Source organism: Trichoderma gamsii, assembly GCF_001481775.2.
Source record: "Trichoderma gamsii strain T6085 chromosome Unknown Scaffold_21.2, whole genome shotgun sequence".
Lineage (NCBI taxonomy): Eukaryota > Fungi > Ascomycota > Sordariomycetes > Hypocreales > Hypocreaceae > Trichoderma > Trichoderma gamsii.
Genome location: NW_020171358.1, coordinates 246,378 through 270,852, shown reverse-complemented (window position 1 = coordinate 270,852; position 24,475 = coordinate 246,378). Strand labels below are relative to the sequence as shown.

General features: G+C 52.9%; 7 protein-coding genes across 7 annotated transcripts; 3 read left to right on the top strand and 4 right to left on the bottom strand.

Annotated features, from left to right (window-relative positions):
- Positions 1-693: 693 nt before the first annotated feature.
- Positions 694-1,824, top strand: TGAM01_v206290 (hypothetical protein; the record flags this gene model as incomplete). Its single annotated transcript, XM_018807018.1, has 3 exons — positions 694-1,044; positions 1,140-1,538; positions 1,600-1,824. 3 exons carry the CDS (start codon positions 694-696, stop codon positions 1,822-1,824), a joined length of 975 nt encoding a protein of 324 aa, XP_018659719.1.
- A 587-nt stretch (positions 1,825-2,411) lies between these two features.
- Positions 2,412-4,091, top strand: TGAM01_v206289 (ATPase; the record flags this gene model as incomplete). Its single annotated transcript, XM_018807017.1, has 1 exon — positions 2,412-4,091. The coding sequence occupies one exon, from the start codon at positions 2,412-2,414 to the stop codon at positions 4,089-4,091; it is 1,680 nt and encodes a 559-aa protein (XP_018659718.1).
- Positions 4,092-4,813: 722 nt separating this feature from the next.
- TGAM01_v206288 (hypothetical protein) lies at positions 4,814-7,363 on the bottom strand (the record flags this gene model as incomplete). The annotated part of the gene is made up of 1 exon (XM_018807016.1): positions 4,814-7,363. The coding sequence occupies one exon, from the start codon at positions 7,361-7,363 to the stop codon at positions 4,814-4,816; it is 2,550 nt and encodes an 849-aa protein (XP_018659717.1).
- A 3,061-nt stretch (positions 7,364-10,424) lies between these two features.
- Positions 10,425-12,026, top strand: TGAM01_v206287 (histidine acid phosphatase; the record flags this gene model as incomplete). The annotated part of the gene is made up of 1 exon (XM_018807015.1): positions 10,425-12,026. The coding sequence occupies one exon, from the start codon at positions 10,425-10,427 to the stop codon at positions 12,024-12,026; it is 1,602 nt and encodes a 533-aa protein (XP_018659716.1).
- Positions 12,027-13,060: 1,034 nt separating this feature from the next.
- On the bottom strand, positions 13,061-15,424 carry TGAM01_v206286 (hypothetical protein; the record flags this gene model as incomplete). Its single annotated transcript, XM_018807014.1, has 1 exon — positions 13,061-15,424. One exon carries the CDS (start codon positions 15,422-15,424, stop codon positions 13,061-13,063), a length of 2,364 nt encoding a protein of 787 aa, XP_018659715.1.
- A 4,788-nt stretch (positions 15,425-20,212) lies between these two features.
- Positions 20,213-20,692, bottom strand: TGAM01_v206285 (arginase; the record flags this gene model as incomplete). Its single annotated transcript, XM_018807013.1, has 2 exons — positions 20,213-20,261; positions 20,427-20,692. The coding sequence occupies 2 exons, from the start codon at positions 20,690-20,692 to the stop codon at positions 20,213-20,215; spliced, it is 315 nt and encodes a 104-aa protein (XP_018659714.1).
- Positions 20,693-22,556: 1,864 nt separating this feature from the next.
- TGAM01_v206284 (cell division control protein 42) lies at positions 22,557-23,802 on the bottom strand (the record flags this gene model as incomplete). Its single annotated transcript, XM_018807012.1, has 4 exons — positions 22,557-22,622; positions 22,701-23,079; positions 23,352-23,471; positions 23,783-23,802. The coding sequence occupies 4 exons, from the start codon at positions 23,800-23,802 to the stop codon at positions 22,557-22,559; spliced, it is 585 nt and encodes a 194-aa protein (XP_018659713.1).
- Between the last annotated feature and the right edge of the window lie 673 nt (positions 23,803-24,475).

The following is a 24,475-nucleotide window of genomic DNA, read 5'->3' as shown; positions in this document are numbered from 1 at the left end:
ATGTATACACAAGGATTGAGCTACGCAATTTTCAGTTGGATGTACTAATATTTTTTACTTCTGGTGTGCCATTTGCAGCATCGTGCCAAATGTATGTGCTGCGTGGTAGCATGCACATACAAGGCAGTTGACATATATAATTTTACCAAAATACTCAAAGAATATGAATCATGATTCTACGGCCACATGTACTCTTATAATGTTGACAGCCTTTCGATACTTCCGCCGAGGTTGCAGGCATCCGCCGTGTTTCTGTAGGCTAGCCGCAAGCCATATAACAGACCGCTTGTGTGACGGATTTCTTCCCGTTGAAATGATGAAATGGTAGAGAGTAGGATGCGGGTGTGGATGTGAAACAAAATGACCGGCCCATGTGGAAACTGCGGCATGGTGGCAACCTCTCCTGCAAGATGCCTGCAGGTGAGACCTTTGTCAGTTGATGTTGACTTTTTCTGACAAAGAGATGGCGCGTTCATTCTGAGGGTTTCAACAAGATTCAAATGAATGGCTTTGTGCGAATCTATTTTGATGGATGCGCGCATTCACAGTACACTTATATCTAGCAGCTCTAGCATTTGACAATAGCTGGCTTCTCACCCTGGCATCAACATTAGCATAACGGCATCTACGACTCGCAGCAAAGAAAAAGCGAAACCTCTCCAGCATCATTTTCATCGCCGTGCATCAATCATAATGGATCAACATACATCTCCAGCTCCTCCGCCACATAAAACTCCAATCGTCAGAATCACCAAGCCCCACGATACAGCAGCAGCAGCACCTCCTTCGCCCACTCCAGAGCGAAAGCTCAAGGCCAAAACCAAGATACCCAGCCTGGAGACTGTTATAGAAGGCGATCCCCGAGCTCACCCCAACTTATCACCAGATGATGCCTCCAGACCTGTCGGTAGAGCAGCGCCGCATGGTGAAAAAGAGCGCCAGGCTGAGAAACGAAGCCAATACTTTCACGATGCGCTTTACGAACGATCTGGAAGGAATTCGGCCGTGGAAGCAGTTCGAAGAGAAGCTTTGGTTTATGCTGAAGTGAAAACAAATGTTACGGCAAGACCATTTCCCAAACCTTTCAATCAACTCCGTCTAATAGTGTAGCGATTTTTCTAATTGAGTCATGAAACTAGATTGAAGACGAGCAACATTTCCTCATCACCTTTTCCCACCAGCTCGCCGCAAGGTATAACCGCTACCCTTCCTCTACTGTCGTCTCTCTTCTCCACAGCCAATGTCTCTTCTTTGGCGGCTCATCGCATCCCGCCTACATACTCACCATCACAGCTCTCCCCTCTGAAGTTCAGCCCGCCACCAATAAGCGCAACACTGCGGTGCTGCAGAAGCATATGGAAACCATCCTTTGTATTCCCCCTCCCAGAGGGATGGTGCGCTTTGTCCCTGCAACGGAAGAGTGCCTCGCTTGGGGAAGCAAAACAGTCGCGGGAAGGATTTCGGATGCTATGGCCAAGGATAGAGAGGTTGCGAGTGAAGGGGAAGGGAGTAAATCACACGAGAGGCGGATATTAAAGGTAATTACTACATACATCTATACATCAGTGTGTATATCAATATCGTGCTGACGAGAAACAGTCTTTATCGTTGCGAAGGTCTCCAGCGAGTATCACGCCTCCGAGTACGCAGCCTCCAACTCCTTCTAGACACGGGCAGGAAGCGGGCGGAAGTGCAGCTGCTCGCATAGAGTCGACTGAGAAGCCCGAGGGAGAAGAGAACGTCAAAGTGATCAAAAAGAAGAAGAGCATTATTCACACGCTGTTTCGGACAAAGGTTGAAGACGAGGACCCCGCGGTATCCTGAGAGCTTTGATGATGCAAGTAATGCATACATTGAATTGAGATAAAAGGCGAAAAGTGGGATGCATGAAATGATTAAGATAATAATAAGCAGCAGTTTCTACCAATAAATCATCCTGCATGAGTGCATGAGTATGATGCAAAGCTCGACGACAAACTGACTTCATTCGTCTCACTTACAGCCCACTTTGAAATGCCTCTTTATTGCATTGGCTGGTTCGCGAGTAGTTCCTTGTGCTGCATCTCGTTCCTCTTTCTTACCAATGAGGATTCTGATAAGACAGATATATATATCGTGATTTATCGCACTATATATGTAAACATCAATCCAGCATTTGGAGATCATTAGCTAGGTCGCGTGCCGACGCCAAAGCGCGTGTCTCTTAAGCAGAGCTGACTAAACTTGGACTCGCGACCAAAGCCGCACCTGTACACCGCACACGCCAATTCAAACCTCTGACTTTAAACATCGATTTTCATCCATTGGCGAAGCTTGCTGAAGCTGCTACAGACCCAATTCTTGTCCTACTTGTATAAACTTCTTTCTTTCTTCCTGCATCATATTCTTGCGTCTCCGTCTTCTCCCCGGCCATGGCAGTCGCCTGCCCAATCTGCAACAAGCCCGTCAAGCCCACCGATATCAACGACCACATCGACTCCGGCTGCACGACCCTCATCTTCGATCCGAGCACCCCAATCATTCCTCCGCCGCAACCTCAGCCGTCCACTCAAAATGGCGCCGCAATCCCTGCCTCGCAGTCACAGAAGCGCAGTGCCTCCAGCTTCTTCACGCCCACGCCCAAGCGGCAGATAACCGACCCCGGTCCCAGAGCCCAAACGCCCATCGGCAACATCACATTCCCGCCGCTGGCCGGCAAGAAGAGGTCGCTTGACGAGGGGCCGCAGGAGGACAAGAAGATGGAAGACGCGGCGCCGCTGAATGGAGATGCGAATGGATCAGCAAATGGGACCGACGCTGATGGACGAGTAATAAAGAAGACCAAGACGCACCGCGCAGCTCCCCTCGCCGAGAGGATGCGACCAAAGACGCTGGACGAAGTATGTGGACAAGAGCTCGTCGGACCTAATGGCGTGCTGCGATCGCTCATCGAATCGGACCGTGTGCCGTCCATGATTCTTTGGGGAGCTTCAGGAACTGGCAAAACTACCATTGCGAGGTGCATTTCCCAGATGGTGGGCAGTCGCTTCATCGAGCTCAACGCCACCAGCTCGGGCGTGCAGGAATGCAAGAAGCTCTTCCAGGAAGCCGCCAACGATCTGCAGCTCACCGGCCGCAAGACAATCATCTTTTGCGACGAAATCCACCGCTTCAACAAGGCCCAGCAGGACGTCTTTCTGCGGCCGGTCGAAGCGGGCACCATCACCCTCATCGGCGCCACGACCGAGAACCCGTCTTTCAAAGTCGCCAATGCGCTGCTCTCTCGATGCCGGACATTCACGCTGCGGTCCCTCGGCACAGAAGACATTGTTGATATCCTGAGGCGGGCTCGCAAGGTGGAGGAGTCGGTTTACCCGCCTTCGCCCCTCATCGACGACGAGATGATGAGCTATCTTGCCCGCTTCAGCGACGGCGATGCCCGCACAGCCCTCAACCTTCTCGAACTCGCCCTATCGCTCACCCTTCGCGAGGGCATGACGCAAGAAACCATGAAACAGTCTCTCACCAAAACTCTTGTTTACGACCGCGCCGGCGACCAACACTATGATACCATCTCCGCCTTCCACAAGTCTGTCCGAGGAAACGACCCGGACGCTGCCTTGTACTACCTCGCACGCATGATCCAGTCCGGCGAAGACCCCCTATTTATAGCCCGCCGCATGGTCGTCATCGCCTCTGAAGATGTCGGCCTCGCAGACAACACCCTCCTACCCCTCGCCACAGCCACCTATACGGCCACCCAGCAGATTGGCCTCCCCGAAGCCCGCATCCCCCTAGCTCACTGCGCCGTGGCCCTCTGTCTGGCACCAAAGAGCACGCGCGCATACCGCGGTCTGAACAATGCCTTTGCCGCCCTGCGAGAGCCCGGCGTGGCGAGTCTGCCGGTGCCGCTGCACCTGAGGAACGCGCCGACGAGGCTGATGCGAGACTTGGGCTTCGGAGCAGAGTACAAGTACCCGCCTAATTATAAGGACGGGAAAGTGAGGCAGCAGTATCTTCCGGATGAGCTGGTTGGGCGGACGTTTCTGGAGACGAGGGATTTGGGGACGGTGGTTGATCATGATTGGGAGATGAAGGATGTGCCAACATGATTTTACAAGCATTGGGAGGATTTGGATTCTTCAAAGACATTTACCTTCAAAGCAATAGGGTTGGGAAAAAGACGCAGCGTCGAGTTTTGCATTGCGGACTTTCTTTCATTTTGGATTGTATTTTACGGGACACCAACTATGATGACGACTACATTGGAGGGGATAGCTGGACATGGGACAAAGACTGATTATACCACACAGCTTTTTTGTTCCTCTCACAAAAGAGATTTTTGTATATGATACCATTGATAACGGCATAGAGAGCGGTTCTACATAGCATAAAGGGAAGGGGATTTTGGTATATACATGGCAACCACAGGATATAAATGATTCACAGTATTATCAAATAAGGCCAATATTTTCTTTCAAATCTCTTTGAAAGCAAAATGATGATGATTTAGTAGTAAGATACCTCGACTACCTAATGCAAATATGGGTATATGAAAATGTGAAAATGTTACGTAAGGGGTATGAATGTTGATGAGATGTGAGATGTATGACAAGATGTGACATGATTTCGCTGCTTGATGCCCATTCCTCCTCTTCATATGCCATATGGTGTGAAAATGAAACAGAAAAACAAAAAACTGAACGCCCATGCTAGAATATGCGAAATAGGAGATTTATACAAGTGTTGATGATATGTGCATCTAGCTTCCCCGTTTCAACGTCATGCGATTCCAAGAAAAAGAGCAGACAGAATTGTCAGAAAGAGGCGAGCATCACTTGGCCTGCTGTGTCGTCGTCGGTGTCCCCGCTGCTTCAGACACCGACCCATATCCAATCCCCTTCCTCCTTCCCCTCAACAACGCCCCCAACGCCTTCCCCAGCGCCGGCATGTCCGTCAGAATCGACACATGCCCGCGATCAGTGCTCACTCGCCCGCCTTTCGCAATCGAGTATCCCTCGGGCAACATGCTCTCCCTTGCAAGCACCACGCCATCGCCCGGACGGAAGACAAGCTCGTCGTACGCGTCAGAACAAGGGATGGCGTCGCGGCCGTTGACATGTGCGGCGTACACGGTGGGGATGGATTTGCCGTAGATGACTGCCAGCGGCGGGTAGGCGTTTGCGTCTTGGTGGGCTTTGTTGTGGACGAGCTCGGAGCGGAACTGCTTGACGGAGGCGAGGGTGCGGGTGAGGTATTCGTAGTTGCGGCGGAAGAGGGCTGGGTCGATGGAGGGCGAGGGGGGAGAAGGGGGTAGGTTGGCTGTGTCGGGGGAGAAAGGGGCCTGGGAGGAGGGCGGGATACTGAGCGTGTGGCGGTGGTTTTGGAGTTTGCGGTTGTTGCTGCCGCCGAACTGCGGTGCCATGGAGGCTCGGGCCTGGGGTATGCTGCTGTCGTTGGTACTGGAAGCATCTTTGCTGGCCGGATCAGGGCCCGACATGGAATTCCGCCTCTTGTCAGACTTGCTCGGCCGCAGCAGCGCGTTGGGGAAAAAGGCGGCTAGGGGCGAATGCTGTGGGTGCTGGTTGTACGGCGGCAGCGGCGGCGCCACACACGGGCTCAGACGGTACTTGACCCAGTTCTCGGGCTCGAAGAAGTCGACGGGATACTCCTCGCCCGTGTACTTGTCGACAAACAGGAAGCCGTCCTCGGGCAGCAGCGCAAACGACGTGCGGATCGAAAAGTTGACCTGCGCCGTCAGCAGCTTGTCGTTGAACAGCACCGCGTCGCCGTTGCGCATCGGGCCCAGGATGTTGATGCACCGCATGGGCGTGCCGCAGAAGAGCACGCCCGCAAACAAATCGGGCTGCTGGTTGACGGCGTGCCGCGTAATGAGCCCGCCGAGGCTGTGGGCGACGACGATGGCGCCGCGGGACTCGACGGGCACGCCGGGCTGGTTCGACGGCAGGTTGCGCAAAAAGTCGAGCAGCCGCTTCGACGATCGCGAAGGGCTGAGACGCCAGTCGTAGCCGTAGTCCCACACGCGGAGGCGCCCCGAGCGCGCGTTCTCGCACGAGCGCAGCTTCTTGAAGAACTTGCGCGAGATGTCGATGGGCCCGATGTGCTGCAGCATGCCAGACGGGAAGATGCGCTCCTCCATCGTTTCCTCGTCCTCGTCGTCCAGGCCGACCTCGAGATTCGCCTTGCGCAGGTTGAGCCCGAGCTTGACCGGCGCCCAGAGCTGCTGGTGCGGCGGCTCGGCAGAGCGCAGGATCGAGCCGCGGTAGCCGCCCATGACGACGATGTCGCCCGTCAGCTCCTCCAGCACACGGTCCAGGCGTTCGGAATCGTCAATGGGGATTTCCTTGGGGATCTCCTTGGAGGCAGTGGAGTCGAGGTTCTGCTTGGAGTGGTTGGCGGATTCGTTGGAGAAGATGCCGTTGAGGGAGATTGTGGATTTCCTGGAGATGGCCTGCAGCCCGGCCAGGCCTGGTATGTTGGGGATCTTGAAGTTGGGGACGTCGGGCAGGCTGTGCTTGATGGCCATGAAGCGAACGTTGACCATGTCGCGGACGTCGGTGAAGCGGTCGTCGTCGCCGAGAGACGAGGCGCGGGACAGGCTGTGATACAGCATGCTATCGTCAGACGTTGTCCTACGCAGCAGCGGCGGTCTTGAAGAAGAACTGCCAGCAGCAGCATTGGCATCTGGACTTGACGGCGAATCAGGGGCGTTGCGAAGAGGAGAATCCGGAGAAGCGTGGCCGCGGCGCCGGGAAGCGTCAGACCGGCTTGGCCGCAACGACTTGGGCAGTGACTTTGGCAATGACGGGAGCAGATGCGAGGGGAATGCCTGCTGCAGCTTCTTCAAGGCCTCCTGGCCCGCTGATCGTGATCGTTGGCGAGTGGGCTCAAACGCCGCATGAAGAATCCCGCGTGCCTCGCTGAACGGCTTTCCGTCCTTGGTCGCCTGCTGAGACTTCCACGGAGACGGCGGGCTTCGTCGTCGCGGCGAGGTCAGCGGCACAGGCCCTATCATGGGGACAGGTTTCCCATTGAGTTGCGTCTCCGGCAGCGGAAGAGACGTCGATTGGGCTGCTGGTGCTTCCGGCGTCGTGTCTCCATCTCCATCGTCGTCGCCGTATGTCTGAGGCTCATCAAAGTAGCCGACGACTTGACGCCTTTGCAGCGCAGCGGCCTTTTCGGTGGCGGGAGTGTGCAACGAGGTCAGATGGCTGGCTGCGGCGCTCATGGCCGGCTGCAGAAAGGCCTGGGCGTCATCCTGGTCCCGACACATGGAGTCGTCTGAAAGATTCTCTTCTTCGCCAGAGTCTGCGGCGTTGATGCCGGGGGGCGGCAACCCCGGCGCTGTGTTTGTGATGTTCATTGTTTTCTTGCGAGGCCGTCGTGATCCATAGACTATGCTGTAGCTGTGCAGTTTATGGCTTGAGTAATCGGCTGAAGAATCTCTTTGGGAGTTAAAGTGAAGAAAGAAGCTGGAGAAAAAGCCTAGGAATAAGCTTGGTTTAAATGCAAAAGCGGCAGAAGCAACAATGGCCTCTTGCACAGCTGGGTTGTGAATCTTGAACGTTTATATGACGTTGAATAACAATGGACCAATAAGGGGGTGCAGATCTGGTTCAATGATGCTTGTTTTGTTTTTCCTTTAGTGAACCAATAGCTCGGATAAAGGCAGAGACGTCAGAAAGTAGGCCGGAACTACTACTGCGCTGTAGGTATTATGCAATACGGTAAGCAGTGAGGAAAACCAAAGGCTACAAGGTCCGCGTATTTCGTATTTCTGAATCCTGCCAAGTGTTCAAGAACCAAACAGAGCAAGAGAGTAGAAAAGGCCAAGAGAAGAGAAGGAGAAAAAAAGGATCCAAAAGACTACATATGTATGTAATTATACAAGGCTTGGGTTGCGCACAGCCGAGCCACCCGGGCTGTGGCCAACGTAGCTTGCAAAAGCTCCGTGGATCAAACGGTGGGAACAAAAAAATAGAGTCGGTCGCATCCCCTTTTTGTGATTGGCCCGCTGGACATGTGCTTAGCCGGCGCTGGGCTTAGAGCTGATTTACATTTACTGGGTTTTGCTCCAGTGCAGCTCAGATAGGCACGTCAGATCTGGATAGGCCCGTCCATTGGGCAGCCTCAGATCTGGTTGGGAATAGGCCAGGCCAGGCCCTGAGCAGGCAGAGCAGAAAGCTGGAATGACGGATCAAAGATGGGCACCGCTAGGCCCAAAGCTGGCGCCAATCGTCGCTGAAGCGAGGCCGCGCCGGGCTGTGCTGTGTCCTATTCGCTGTTTGGAGCAACTCCATGACTTCGTTGCAATCATCGATTCTGCGCCAGGATCCCTTGCATGCTGCGCGCTGCACGATGCTGCGGACGGACGAACAGAAGGGCAAGAGGCCGACTGACGGGTCTATGCAGAGCAGCGGGATCCAAATCCTCATCCCCAGCCTCCCGTCTTTTGCTCCATCATCTGCCTATGGCAACTCTGATCCTGCATGGTCTACGACGTATGTGCATACCGAGATGGTGTTTTTGACCCGAAGCCCCCCGTCATCGCCGTCTTCATGTGATTGATGGCATCTGACCGGCGCCTAACGCCTCGACTTGACTCGATCCAGCCCCGGTTTTCCATCACTATCAATGGACTTTTACGGTATATACCGCAAGCTCCGAATATCTGCATGGGGTCACGGCCAGCCATTGTCTGAATAAAGATGCTAGGATGATTCCAGTAAAAAACAAGGCAAGACAATGGAATCCCCAAAAAACGGCGAGCGGAAAAGTTCCAGGGCCTCCTCCCCCGTATATTCCGCATTTCCTGATAAACTCATCGTCGGCCTCAGCTTGCAGCCAGTGAGCGCACGCACACTCGCTTACGTGTGTTTTTACTCCTTTTGCCCATGTCTCACAAACTTGAGCAAGATCCTAATTATAACAACGCCGGAGCATCTTTCGAATACGACGCTAGACTGCTGCTTACGCTGTAGTACCTTTTTGTCCCCCCTCCATTTCCTCTCTCCCGTTTTTTTTTACACTTTCCACGTACGGATATCCAAAGTTCAGGAACCCCCGCGGCCTGCTAAAAGCCATGTGGCCAATATCGACTTTTTGGACGCACTTGCATTGGGAGGACCCGCTACAGTAGACTATGTACCTATGGAAAGAGGACTGGAGTCGGTGCCTCGGACATTCGCATTGGAGCTTGAGCCCGCGGACATTTTGCATCGAAACTTGTTGCCGCATTGATGATGGCTGATGGGGGGCTTACCTTTACAGGCACAGCACGGTTGTTTCTCCTTACTTTTGGCTATACGGTAATGGCACTAATTCTACACGGAGTCTATGTCGTAAACGATTCCGCAAGCACGGATCAAAGCAGATTATGCAGTACAGCGCCCCGCCTCAGCGTTCAACAAGCAAAAATCATCATTTATCCCTTCAACTCTCCATATGAATATCAAACGAGGGCACTTTTACCAGGATGCAATTGAATTGAACAAACCTTTTATCAAAGCAAATCCCTCCACCACAAAGCAATTGCTGCAATGGCCTTTGTTCTTCAATCCCAGACTATGGCAAAATACCTATGGCAGAGTCACGTTCACGTGCACACCCAACCCATTGTAGATATAGCGAATGAATCTCAAAAACGGCCTTGATCGATTACTGATCCAGCTATTCAATGTCGATGGGCCGCGAAGAACTAATGCTGCATAGTAATATTGGGTGTTTGCGTTCAAGGTAGTGGCTATTCTACAGAGCACCCCATCTCACTGCTTGCCTGCAGTATGGCCTATTTGGGACATGTTCAGCCGCCAAATACAACACTGCCCTTGTACTGCACTTGGAAATATCTCAGCCCTACCATTCTTGCCATCATCAACTACATGCACCTGTTTTCTTCGTACTGTTACAAGCTGCGACGAACGTGCTGTGTCTCCGTTAATCCATCAATAGCAGGCTGCGAACATGGTCAACTCCATAAAGATGAGGCTTGGTAGATACCCCTCTCTGTGTAGACTTGCTGATATCAGACCAGTATGCAGATTCCACAGCCTTGAATATACACAGATGCTCTCATTGCCATCAACAACAACAGATACCAAAGTTGCCAAGACTAACGGATCAAATCCCCATAATAACGTGGCTCTTCCCTCGGCAAAAACGCCACCCAATCGGGCCACTTTCGCTGCCATCGTTTTGCATCAACGCCAGCTAGTGGCTGAAACCTTGTCACTCTATACCGACTTTCAACTCCCAGTGACGACCTCGCCTTCAATTCCAATCTTCTCATCCTCATCCACAGCTGCAGAACAGCTTGTCACAGCCATCACAGCTATCACAGCTTGATCAAACAATCAATCAATCACCCAATGCTGCAAGCCCATTGATCCAACACCCGTCCAAGCTCCCCCCAAGCTCCTCCCACAATGACGACACTCCAGCCCCGCCCTCCCTACTCAGACGCCGAGCTCCAGCAGCTCTACCCGCCTCGCCTTCACCTCCAGCAGGTCCAGATCCTCCTCCGACACGGCGAGCGAACCCCCATCAACGCCCGCTTCACAAACACCGGCCTGCCCGCCTACTGGCCCTACTGCAATGCCGTCCGCCACCTGCGCTCCGCCGTGCTGGCGCCCTCCGGCCCGGGTGCCGACTCCGGCCTGGGCTCCGGCAGCAGCTTCACGGAGCTCCAGTGGCGGCGTCGCCTCGAGACGTTTGGCGCCGACGACGCAGCCATCCCGGCCACAGGCCCCAATGACTCTCACAAGATAGAGACGGACGGCATCTGCGACTTTGGCATGCTCACCGACCGCGGCAGGGAGACGACGTACGCCCTCGGCTCTCGTCTTCGCAAGCTATACGTTGATCACCTCGACTTCCTCCCAGCCAGCGTCCATGATGCCAACTTCCTTTACCTGCGCGCAACGCCCATCCCACGCGCCCTCGAATCCATGCAACAGGCCTTTCTCGGCCTCTATCCCCCCCATACCCGCGCCCCCGATTTCCCGCCCTTGACAATCATCTCCCGCTCGCCCGCCGACGAGACGCTCTTCCCCAATGACGGCAACTGTCGCCGCTTCGCCGCCCTCTCGCGCGCCTTTGCCAACCGCGCCGCCGAGCGCTGGAACGACTCCCCCGAAATGGCCTACCTGACCAAGAAGCTTGGCAAATACATGCCCGAGGAGAGCCCCCGCGTGGCCGTCGACGCAAGGCCCCGTCTCAGCGGCCTCATGGACACGGTCAACTCGACGCTCGCCCACGGCCCGGCCACGCGGCTGCCCAAGGACTTTTACGACCCGAAAGCGCGGGCCATTATGGAGAAGATTGGAGTGGAGGAGTGGTATGCCGGATATAAAGAGAGCGAGGAGTACCGCACGCTGGGCATTGGCGCTCTGCTGGGCGATGTTACTGCGCGGATGGTCAGCAGTGCTGAGCGCAACATTTCAACCCCGGATGAGGCGTTTGTGCAGGCGCCTGGTCAGGGGAAGCTTGAACAGCAGGCACAGAAGAACCAGAGGAGTCGTAGTGTACCTGATACCGAGGGAGACGGCTTCCGATTCGGCCTCAGCGGATGTCACGACACTACCCTCGCCGGCGTCCTCGCCAGTCTCGGCGCCTTCGAAACCGACAACTGGCCGCCCTTTACAAGCCACATCGCCATCGAGCTCTTCCGCGACTCTGAAAACACCACCACAACACCATCATCTTCATCATCATCATGGCTGCCCTCATTCCTCCGCCCAACCTCCTCATCCTCGTCCATCGGCCGCACCCCAACCCCCAACCTCACCGACAAGCAACTCACCTCCATGCAAGGCTACTTCGTCCGCCTCCGCTACAACGACGAGCCCGTCACCATCCCCGGCTGCAAAGTCCCCGGCAACCACCTCCCCGGCGACGAGTCCTTCTGCACGCTCGCCGCCTTCAAGGCCATCGTCGACAAGTTCACCCCGCGCGACTGGAAGCAGCAGTGCCGGATGAACACAAAGGCGCCGGCTTTTCCGCAGAAGCCTGAGCCTGCTGGGTTTTAAGTACGTAGTTGCCGATGAATCAAAATCAAGAGCGAGCAGTTTGTAGTCTTTGAATCACAAAGAGCATGATGATAAGTAGCCAATAGTAAGTGTCTTGCTGAGAGAGGTTGGCAAAAAAGACGAGTAGATCCGTTTCTTTTGGGTCTATTAGGTGGATGGTTGGGTTGCAAAAAGAAGACGGCGAATGGCGTTTGCTATAATATATAACATCTGGTTATGCAAAATGGGTTGCGTGTAAAACATGGTAGACGAGACAATAATATGTAAATCACTGCAACAAAGGAAGACACCCAGCCGTAATTAAATCACAAATCTACAAATCCAAAACGTCACCACACACAGAGCAATGCCAATAAAACACTCAAATGATTTCATCTTATTCAGTTGTAGTATTAGGCAACCCGCCAATTCCACCCTCATATAACAAAGGAAAAACTCCCATAACGACATAACATGCAGATATGTATCCCCCTCCCGCCTACGACCATCACCAGGCCCATTCATTACATCTCCCGGTTTCATCTCCATCTTCTTCCTTCTTTCGAGGGATTCTTGCGTTTTTTTTTTTGTTTTTTTTTTTGTTTTCTTAAGCATTTTCGTCATTTCCTAATTCCATTCCACGCTTCTCTTCCTTATTAGATAAGGCCATTGTTCATTTAAAAACAGCCGCTTGGATAAATAGACATGTACACACATATATATGTATCGCTCCTTGTCAAGCCAAGTAGCTCAAAATCCTGCAGTCTCCTTTCTTCTCAGCGCTTTCGTAGGGTTAAAAATCTCAAAGGGAATTGAAATGGAAGGTTTTAAAAAAAAAAAGAGTTTTGAACATGGTACACCGAAGGAAGTAATTATGAAATATTGTTATAAAACAAAGATGCAAAAAAAAAAGGAAAACGTGGGAATGAGGAATCCATAAAACAAAGAATCAAGGACAAGGCACAAGACTCCCAAATCCAAATTACAACAAGTTAGGTAAATCCATCCTCATAATCCCACTCTGTTCATATGCTATTCGTCAATTGGCCTACATTTCAGTTGGCCACTTCCTCTTCCACCCAGCCATTCAGGCCTCCCTGGATAGCCAGGCCAAAGCCAGAGGCTCCCATACCACCGTAGCTGGCTTGGTACTGGTGGCCACGGTGAGGTCTCTCACCGTGGCTGCCGTTGCTCTCGGAAGGGCTGATGCCTCCATTCTCGAATCCAGGCGCAAGGACTGGGAGACTGACAGCGCGGCTGTGCTGGCTACGGCCAGGAGCAAGCAGGCCGCCAATGGTGGTGGCACTGGACATGCCACCGTTCATGGAATATCCATTGGAAATGCTAGCAGATTGTCCGTGTCCGCCAATGGGACCCTGCTGAGGGCCATCTAATGACAAATCGTTGGACTGAGCAGTGTTGAACAAGATGTTCTGTTGCACCGACATCTGCTGCTGTTGCTGTTGCTGCTGGTGAGCCTGCTGCTGCATGTGGCTCAGGTACATGGTCAGCGGGTTGCTTGAAGCATTGAACATGGCTGCCGACGGCTGTGGGGTATTCCCGTTGGATGGCGAGTTGCTGTTCTGGGAGCCGTTGGGAGGTGGGGACGAGACGCCATCACCACGTGGCGATGAGCTCTGCTGGACCTGGCGAGGGGCGTTGCCGCATCGGTCCTTGCCAAAGTTGACCTTGAACTTCTTGTACTCCTCCTTGCCGCGGATGGCCTCGATGGCCTTGATAGCGTTGGCGATGTTGGTGAAGTTGACAAAGGCGCAGCTCTTCTCGCGGAGAGCGTTGACCAGCTCAATCTCACCGTACTCGGTAAAGTCCTGGCGCAGTCGCTCCTCCGTCCAAGTCTCATCCAGGTTACCAATGTAGACGTTACGTGAAGCACCACCGCTAACAGCGAGAGCAATCGCTGGTGGCAGGGCACCAGAATGCTTGCCCCAGCCAATCTTGAGTCTTCGGTTGTGGATCATCAGACCCTGCAGGTTGCTGAGAGCATAGAATGACGCGGCAGCTGTGGGGTCAATAAAGGTCACGAAGCAGATGTGCTTGTCTGGGATGTAGCGGATGTGATGCAGCAGACCGCCTCGGACGACGTTGCAGATCTCCTCAATCGTGGTTTCCGGGTGGATGTTGCCGAGGTAGATGGTTCGGTTGCCCAAGTTGTTCATTCCACCAGCGCTCGTGGCAACGGCGGCCGCAGCCACAGATTGCTGAGCGAGGGCATTCGAGATGAGGTCGCGGTCGGCACCGGTGAGCATGTGCGCATAGCCAGGGGCGATTCCCAGATACTGGGCGGCGTTTTGCTGCTGGGTTTTTGAGACGTAGGCGCATCTATCCTTGCCGTAGTACACGCGACGGGGGGCCTGCCACTTGGCCTCCTGAGGCAACTGCGTCACAGCCTTGATCGCGTTGGCAATGGATAGGTAGTGGACAAAGGCGATGCTCTTCTCGCGAACAACCTTGATGGTATCAATGGCGCCAAACTTGGCAAGGTCCTCGCGCAGTTCCTCGTCGGAAACCTCTTCGGGCAGGTTACCCAAGTAGACGTTTCGGGACGCGCCAGACTGCTGGACAGCCAGAGCGACGGACGTGGGAACCTGAGATGGCTTGCCCCAGCCAACCTTGATGTCCTGGCCCTTGATACACAGCTTCTTCAAGATGGCATCAGAGTGGAAGTGAGTGGCGGAGCTAGCGTCCAGGAAGGAGATGAAGGCGCAGTTCTTGTCGGGTAGCAGGCGGACGGACTCGATCTGTCCACTTCTGACATGGCCCAGGATCTCCTCAGCGCTCGTGTCCGGAGGAATGTTGCCGAGATAGACGGTTCGGCTGGTACCAGTCACGACGCCAGCGCCCATGGAAACGGGAGACGTGGGCTGAATCGGGCTCTGCATGCCGTAAGCTCCAGTAGGCGACTGAGGAGGGAAGAACGAGGGCGCTCCGTAAGTCGAAGGGGAGACTAGGGCCTGGTAAGTCTGGGGAGACATGTTGCCCTGCACAGGGCTCTGCATGCCGCCATTGTGCTGCTGGCCGTTGGGCTGCTGGTGCTGAGGCTGCTGGAAGGCAGCGAGGCCCTGGAACTGAGGGCTGCCAAAGGCGGCCGGACTTCCAGGCTGGAAGGGGCTACCGAGGAGCAGCTGCGAGGGAAGCAGGGGCGTGAACTGCATGTCAAAGGCCGTGCCTGGGGTCATGTCATGGCCATTGCCCTGGTTCTGGCTCATGTTCTGGGTGTTGAGCGAGGGAATGTTGGCGCGACGAGGGTGACGGTCGGCAAAGCCCGAGACGTTGGAGGTGAAGGCTCCATGCGAAAAGCCGGTATCGCTGTTGGAAGGCTTGGAAGCATGGCCGAAGCGCGCACCGTTGGCATTACCATTCGGCGCTCCTTGGCCAGCAGATCCGTTGAGATCCTGCATCCCGAGAAGGTGAGGGGGGACAAGGGAGTCCCGCCCAGCGTGACCAAGAACAGCCGTTTTGAGAGATTTCAGCGTGCCCGGAGAAGGCACGAAAACAGGAGACGAATGAGAAGAGATTCGAGCAACCGGTTAGTCACAGACGTCGAAAGATGAGTTGCTGGAAAAAATCGGTCTTGTCCAAAAGAAAATGCAACGAGTGCGAGGTCCACCACAGATCAAATCGCTGTACTATAAAAAGGGGGAGGACCGACGAATGGACAGGGGTATGTATGCAAAAGCGTCTGTTTGTTTTGGTCGAAGCAGATTATGAACTGATAGTCGAGAATGTCCAATATTCCAAGAATTGCAGATATTAAAAAGGCAATAATATGCAAGCTCCTAGCAACATGAGCGCGGGCCGTAAAGCTGACAAGCGATGAGCCGTTGGGCGTAACGAGAAAAACCGATAACCGGATAAAGACAGGTACGGGTATAATCGAAGAGTGTCGGTGAGCGAGGGAAGCAAATGGCTGCAAGGACGAATAGACAAGGCCGCAGGGGAGGCGAAGTCCTCGATATGCGAAGAAGCGGATTAGTCGAGCAAGAATATTAGTAAGAAATATGGGCAGAATGAACGTGGCCAAACGGTCGAGGCTTGCGGTTCGAGGTCGACGAGAGACGGACAGTCAGTCGCGGAGCTTGACGGCGAGCTTTGGCGAACAAGTCAGGACCCAATTGGCTTCCCAACACTGCGATTGAGGCTGCTGGCTTCAAAGACGCTCCAGTCGATCCAGCGAGGGAAAACGACACGGGTCGAGTTTGCGAAACAGTCTAGGGCCTGGCGCAGCTGTCTTGTAGGAGGAAAGCTCAGTTCGGGGACCGGGGGATAAAAAAAGAAGAATAGGAAGAGGAGTAGCAAGAGGAGAAAGAGAAGAGAGAGAAAGGATGGAGCAAATGAAGTGAAGAGAAACGAGCAATAAGGGATGAACAGAAATAACGGGCCAAAAGGCGAGGCGTGCTCGAAGGACCAGCGGGTAATTTTCTGGCAGAGCGCAACGCGAGCAAGGGGCCGCAAGGGGACAAGATGTACTAGAAGATACCCTGAAAGGTCTAGGAGAAAAGAGGGCCGGGCAGAAGCTCGTACGCGGACGAAGGTAGGAGGCGGACGAGGAGAAGAGCGAGTGGAGGGACCAGGAGAGGAAGCGAAAGAGAGAAGACGACGAGAGACGGCCAGGGGTTGGATTGGATTTGGCCTAGGTGGTGACCAGTTGCCCTGTGCCTGTGCCGGAGATGTACCTGGTACGGGGGGGGACTTTTGGGCTGCAGTTGGAAGCTGGAAGCACTGCAGGAATACGGTGCCTGAGAGTCCATAGAGCAATGAGAAGATGGGAAAAGAGAGGTGAGCTTGAGCTGAAGACGGTATGAAGCAGATACATGTCAATATTTTCAAAATTTATCAATATTACAATAGAATTGATTGCTGATACAACAGTTGGAACTGCTACAACATGGCAGCAGTTCCCTCCCTCGTACCCGCTACTTGGCGCATTGCTTCCTCTCCCGGGGCCAGACCTTTATTATTGAGATGGACAGTTGCCCAAACGGGACGGGGGATGGAATTGGCTGCGGTGGCAGTTTAATGACCCGGCGCAGGGGTTTGCAGCTGCACCACCGCCTAGAGGCGCTAACGAGCCACTGAGGAGAGCCACTGGCGCGCGGTTTAGGGGTTGCAGTGGCGTGCAGAGTCCATCTGACAGGGGGGGAGGCAGGAGGCTTGTCGAACCTTGAGCTTTTTTTGGGGGGCAGACAACACGCACTCCATGTATCTGTCCATAATAACACGGCTGGAACAGTACCTATCCTGCCCTTTTTTCCAGCGAAGCGTTGCCTTTTGCTTTTAGCGCGGTGGGGCGTTGCGGGAATGTGGCCCTTTTTTTCTCTTCTACTGTACTTCTTTGTCCTTTTTTCTTCTTCGTGCTCACTTTGCTTTTTTTGCTCGTCGAATGTTGAAGACGTTTGGGGCTGTTTTCTACTCCCCCAATACGATGCAAGCAAGCTATAAATATGTGTACCTTGCATGGCACTTGATACTGTAATGCGTAAATACGGACAGGCACAGACAATTACAAGCAGATAATACTCCTTACCCTGAGCATGTAGTATCCGTCTGGTACCTACAGCAGCAGTACAGCTTAGTAGCAGCATCTTTCCAAGGCCGATTTGCCATCTCGAAAAAAAAGGTTCACGATCGCGGCGTGGGATTGGCTGGCTTTGCTGGCATCAGACGGATGCGGCCTCCATAATGGGTTAGAGCAACTAAACTCACACATCAAACTCAGGTACTCGTACATGCACAAAACAGACACTCACACACACACGGAGAAGGGATCCATAACTTTGCTGTCTGTCAGACGGGGTCGAGGAACCATTGCAGGACTCGCCTCCTGGCTGCTCTCTGTCCACGTCAAAGCTGGGAATAGGCACAGTACACGGCATGAAATGGGATCAAAATTGCAGGAAGCAAGCTCATGTGCTGACCTGCATGGCAATTGGGGTGGTGTCCAAGTAAGCTGTGCAAACTCTAAAGAGAGTTAACTGCGTGGCTGGCGCTTCACATGTTAAAGGCGTGGGTTGAAACATGGGAGCATCAAGGATATCTGGCGCCATCAAACTCACAAGGAGCCACTCTGGGATCGAGGTACGAGATCGCCATCAACTTGCCGGCCAGTGAAGCCATCAGCAAAATCAAACACATACAAGCAAAGCTACAGTAGATGGTGGATGGTAGATGTACACCCAACTCTCCTCTCCCAAGCAAAAGGAGGAGATTGGGCCGCCCAGCCGCAATTCTCACCGCCACGCCTTGAGCAGCAGTGGTACCTGTACTTACGCTGTACTAAGAATCCTAGGTGCAGCCGTGGCTTGCGCGGTTCGCTGGCTTCTCCATCGAGACCGTGTCCTAGCGATTCTACCGCCTACAATTTCGCCGCCTCATGCAGCACAACCCCATTGTCATCTTATTCACTGCGCCTAGCCCCGCGTGCCTGGAGAGGCTTGTCGCGTGGTTAGTGCCATCTCGTGGCGGTGGTGCTGGCATCGTTATTCTCGCTACTGCTGCTACAGGGAGCGATGCTGTCTTCAGTGTTCTGTCGTTGTCTCTCCTTGTAGATTCGGTGGACAAGGGACAATCAACCCTCTGCTGCTGCGTGATGTTGCATTTTTGCCAGGGCTGCCTTGGCGAGCTCGGAATGCGCCGCCGTCCCAACCCAGCGGCGGCAAGACTTTGGGCACAGGGTCCATCACAGGGTCCAGTCAAGCTGCACGCAATGCCATTAATTTGTTGATTCGACTGCAACCACGGCTTGCTTTCATTTCACTTCCCCTCGTAGCTTGCAGCTCACGGCTCGTATTTTCATTTGACAATTTGCAGTGAGACACATGCAAACGGGGCACAAACGTGTGAGTGAGCAAAGTGGCTTGCTTCCACGAGAGACGGCCAGGTTTAGATGCAATAATAGCAACGGCCCTAGCTCGATTACGCTGCGTGAAAGTAAATATCAGCACCAGGACCCTCATTCTCCAGCAAAGGCCTAAAATACAACTCAAGTGGTGCCGCATCGTGCGGAGTCTGCTGTGGGCATTGCCATGAGCAGGCCTCTGAACCGCGCGTGAAACGAAGCACCCCCAGAACATTGAACGCCACGAGACAAGCTCAATGGCATGACGGCTAGATCGGAAGGGGGTCGTGGCTGTGTGATACCGTTGCTTGCTCTTAGACCTAGTACTACGTGCTACAGCAATATTACTTGCATTTGGACCTTCTTGATACTCGCCAAATCATCGTCTTGGCCTCGGAGAAATTGAATTCTTCGTACGACAATGGGCGGTTCTCGGCCATTATCTTAGCAGGTGGCAATTCCTAGTTCAATTCTTCGAGCTGTTTGCTTCAGTGTCCTCTCAGCACAGGGCTTTAACCGTTTCCAGGCAGGCCTCTGGCATCTCCGCATTATCGCAGTGGCCGTCTGCTGGTACCTTGCATAGCCGCCCGACGCCAATGCGGGAGGAAAATACACGTAGGAAGGTAGCATTTATGCTGAAGATGCGTGAGAAGGGGACTGCAACAAAGATTGAGAATAACGGCTCTGCAAAATTAAGTGCCGTGCGGGGATGAAACTACTTGCAATAGACGATGGACTAACTCCTACATTGATCGATATTAATTACGTTTGATAAACCGTAAAAGTCAGAACAGTAACACAACCACATCTCCGATCAGTAATGCCGCTTAGGGCTTCGCTTACTCTTCGAAGCCAAGATATTAAGTCCAAGACATCTTTGCACTGTATGCCTAAAGGATGACCTGGCGCCATTAATTTCCACAATTGCATGTCTCTTTCCGGTGACCGAGTAATGGTGTGGCTTGCTCGCTAGAACTTCGAAGCGTACAAGAAAAAAATGGGAAACAGCAAAGGAAAACTACTAGCAAACGAGAACTAAACAAGCGTCATTAAACTATTCTTTAGTTTGCGGTTCTAGGTCAAACGGGAAAAAAAGGAGACAAATTCAACTGACATTGGTCAATGCGTAGTTTTCGATCTTTAGCGGCGACTGGAGGCATGTGAGCAATAGGCGGTAGTTGGGGAGATTAACATCATGTCACTCATTTATTCTCCGGTTGAGCTATGGGGGTAGTAGAGTCGGCTTCTATTTTAAGAAGAAGGTGATTTTGTATTTCTTACATTATGGAAGAAATATATGTATTGTAGCAAAATTGAAGTGAGCAGAACATCAACTCCAAGGGCTGGCTCGTTATACCAGACTTCCATCCTTGACTTGCTCCTCATCATACACACAAACCCTAGGTTCACGTACATACGTATATGCATTCAGATATTTTTCACAACTCATCTTATTGAAACCTTTATTGCTCTCACCAAGCAAAGCACAAAGTCATAAACTCATTCAGTCATAAACGATTCATCAGACCTGGCCATCATCACAATCACAACCTCTTCCATCTCACCTCACATCACCATCTCCCTTCAAGTCGCCCTCTCCCTTCCATACCAAGTACACGGGCTCTTGCGCCCCCAGCATCTTCAAGATGCCCTCAATGATGCCCGCAGTGCCAATGCCGTCGATATAATCCGCCGAGAAGCGGATCCAGTTCTGTGCGTCGTTGTCTTCATGGTCCAAGGACGTTACACCACCGCTGAGGCGCATGCGTTGACCGGCGTGGACAGATGGCGAGTCGGTGACATTGGAGAGGAGGCCTTCTTGGCTGGTCATCCAGAACATAGAGCGTGGGTGAAGTGCGTGTGAGTCGAGCCCCAGGAGGACAACTATCCAGCAGGATTCCTAGTGTCAAGATGAGCTGTCCTAATTCTTAGCATAAACATCGAAAACAGTCTTCAGAAGACCTACCATCAAAACGAAGTACCCGTACAGGCCTCCTATATCTCCTTCAACGCCCTCAACGCAGGCAGCGAAAGACTATGATTGCCACCCAGCGTCACAATATTGAGCTTTGAGCTCAATGTCGAAATAGTGTCCCCCCTCCAAGTTCCTTCAACGCCTACACCATCTGCTCCCTCACAATCTCATTGTGAAAGTGGTCAATGGGAATATCGCCGCAGTCGACAATCCTGGCCCAGTTCAGGTACGGGTTGATACTGGTTCAAGAATTGAACCCGCGGTAGGCCGTCCGCCGGGAAGATGCATGGCGGATAGCTCTGGGGCCAAAGCGGGAACCTGCCTGTAACGATTGTTCAGCTATTGACATGTTTATTTTCCTTTGGAGAACAATAAAGCTCACCTGGCCGGTAACTCACAGCCGTGTCATGTCAAACTCCAACAATAGCAATATCAACCCCCCCCGCAGGATTTTTCGAGCACTTGACATAGCTCAAGTGCGCAAACGACCCAACCACACTCAACGACCTCGAATAAAAGAGAAGAAGAAAAAGAGCCAATCAAGAGATCTATCAGTCATTTATTGCTAAAATCAGACGCAGCAAACAAAACTCACAATCAGTGCCCCATTTCGCCTCCCTCGTGCCCACACCCCGCCAACGACATGCTACCCCGGAAAATCCAGCTCGGCAGTACAGCCGATTTGAAGCCCATTCAACTTTGTTCTGGGCTTCCTTTAATTAGCTGATGCAAGAATGAAGTAAGGAATTCCAGGTCGTGAGTAAGGTGGTAAATTGAATGAATTTCAGCTTCTCAAACCCGAAATACCACGGCATAGATACCACTATCAACCTCGTCCTTACAAATCTTCACTCTTGCGCTTGCAGATCTCCATAGAGGCCCTTCATGCTACTTACGGATTTAATGGGGCAATGCACGCGTCACCGGGAAGAGTAAACGCGGGGTGTGATTGAGAATCATCCAATTGCCGAGGCCTAGTTGCCAATTCTAATCGACTCTTACATGCCTCATACTTGGTGTCGTCTTACCAGTGAGTGTTACCTATAGACATTGAACATAGTAGAGCCATGAGGAAGCTCTACTTCAAATATCCAATTCACAAATGATACGCATTCGGCAGTAGAGTAACAGCAAGATCAAGTAAAAGGTAAGAGGAAAAAAGAAAAAGAAAAAATGGCATAACAAAAGGTCCGTTCAATTAACTGCACTCCTAATCGCCAAACTTTCCCATCGAAACATGCCTGTCTGCATTTTATAAGTTCCCTGGCCCAAAATATAGAGAGAAACAAGAATAGACAGCAGCGTAGATTCGGTCTCTGGTCTCGAGGCCATTGAGGAAATGACGGAGAAATACGGGCAAGGGCTGCCAGTGACACAGCAGACCGCATCCAGGGAGCTCTAGCCACCATCCCATTTCATACCCATCGTGAAAGGGAATCTATGCCTTGATATCGCTAGGCGTAAGGGAAAAATCCATAGGCAAATTTCTTCCTTGGCCAAACAGCCAGAGAAAAAAATGGTTCCCCTCCTCTATTTGCCAGTGACACCAGCCATCATGGGTAGACAGAGCCCAGTTCCAAGTCTATTCGCTCCGTCCAAACACACATCCTCATCTCCAATTGACCTCGTCCCATGTATCCAGAACCCATCCCTTCTGGTCAACTGACCACCGAGCGAAACAATGGCGATATCCTATGAAGCAATTCCCCGAGTCTGTGGTTTATAGAACAAGGCACTTGTGGGATTTTTTCTTGGGCGCCGGAGGCTCTAAAGCAGCAACGATGGCCTAGAAAGATCATGTCAGCGGATGTTTTCATTTCAAAGAAGCAAAGAAGATGGAAAGGGATTTTTCAACACAACCTACCTCGTCAAACACATCCTTCAGCTTGTACTGCGTCAACGCACTGCACTCGACGTATTTAACTGCGCCGAGGTCCTTTGCCATACGCTCACCATCCTCTCGACGGACTGGGGCCATCTTCTGCTTGGCAAGCTTCTCTCTAACGCTGGGGTCATCTCTCAGATCGACCTGGGTTCCGACAATGAGGCAGGGGACGCCAGGGCAGTGGTGGTGCACTTCGGGGAACCACTTCTCGCGAACGTTTTCGAATGACGCAGGGGAGGTAACGCTGAAGCAGACGAGGAAAACGTCGGTTTGGGGGTATGAGAGAGGACGCAGACGGTCGTAATCCTCCTGTCCAGCGGTATCGAACAGTCCCAGGGTATAGGGCTCATCGCCGATCCTATTCAGCGCAAGTCAGCCATCGAGTCTCATAGATGAAGGGCCTTGGTTCCACAAGCAGATTTCGCCGAGAGCCGGCTGTTAGGCCGCCTTTCCATTCAGCAAGACGTTGGGTTTAATTTATCGTCTTTTTCTCTCGTGCTCGCTCAATACGCGATACTTGAAAATCAAACATATCCAACCGCCGCAAGTCGAAACGTCCGCCGTTCTCTCGTTCTCTCGTTCTCTCTCCAGTTCAAAATGGGGGATGGGATGGCTAGGAGGACCACTCACATGACGGTGACGGCATAGTTGTCGAAAACGGTCGGCACGTATTCCGAGGGGAATTTGTTGGTGGTGTAGCTGATGAGAAGACATGTCTTGCCGACGGCACCGTCGCCGACGACAACGCACCTGCGAGCGAATTGCAATGTTAGCGAGCAAGAAAATGCAGATTCAGCCGAGGATGGGGGGGTGCGGGAAGAGGAAAAGGGCCATTGCAGCTTCATTGACCGCCCCCCTCCCTGTCAGCGTGTCGGGGGACGATGACATCTTAGGGATCAACAAAGCAGCGCCCTGAGATGCCGACATCGCAGCGTTGCTTCAAGGAGAGGGACCAGAAAAAAAGACGAAGTCGAGGCGAGGCGGCGATAGAAGAGCGGTAGAGCTGATGCAAAGGGGGGGGGATGGAATGCAGGATGGCAGAGGGGCTTGCAGATTCGTACTTGATGGTTGCGACCACCATGGTGGTGCTGCGAATGCGGTTCCTTGACGAAGAGGGAGGTCTGACGACGGAGGATACGATGGAGGCGAGGATGCCTTATCGCAGCGCGGGCCGCGGGGGAGGGAGAGCAGATGCGAGGGCGAGGTTTGGCGGTTGCGAATTGAGGCTCTGGAGTTTTGGAGATTAATTTGGCGGGAAGCAAGAGAGTCGTAGTGACAGTAGCAGCAGTAGTGGCGGCGGTAAGGCAAGGTAATAGGTTGGACCGAGCCAGTAAGTGGGTGCGTCTGGGGCGTATAGGCAAGCAGGTCAATGGATGGAGCCGACAGGCAGCGCGAGGCGTATCGACAGCGAGCAGAGCGTAGAGGGTGAAGTGAAGTTGGAGAGGAGAAGAAGAAAAAAGGTTGAGTTGGGCGAGGCTGGGTCCTGGGATCTGGGTTCTGGGCTAAGGTTAAAAGAGAGAGAGAGGCAGAGACGAAGCCTTTCTGTGCTGGAGCCACCAGACCTCAGAATTCAGTTTTGTGCAACTAGCAGCAGAAGCTGTGCAGTGTACAAGCACCAGACTGGTCTCTGTAGCGTATTGTTGGCAGGCAGCACGGGCTAGCAGTTGAAAGGCCCAGACGGGTAGCACCAGAGGGTGATTTGAATTAGCCGGCTGCAGGCCTGGAGGGATTTGATGGGCCTTGCAACGCTATTC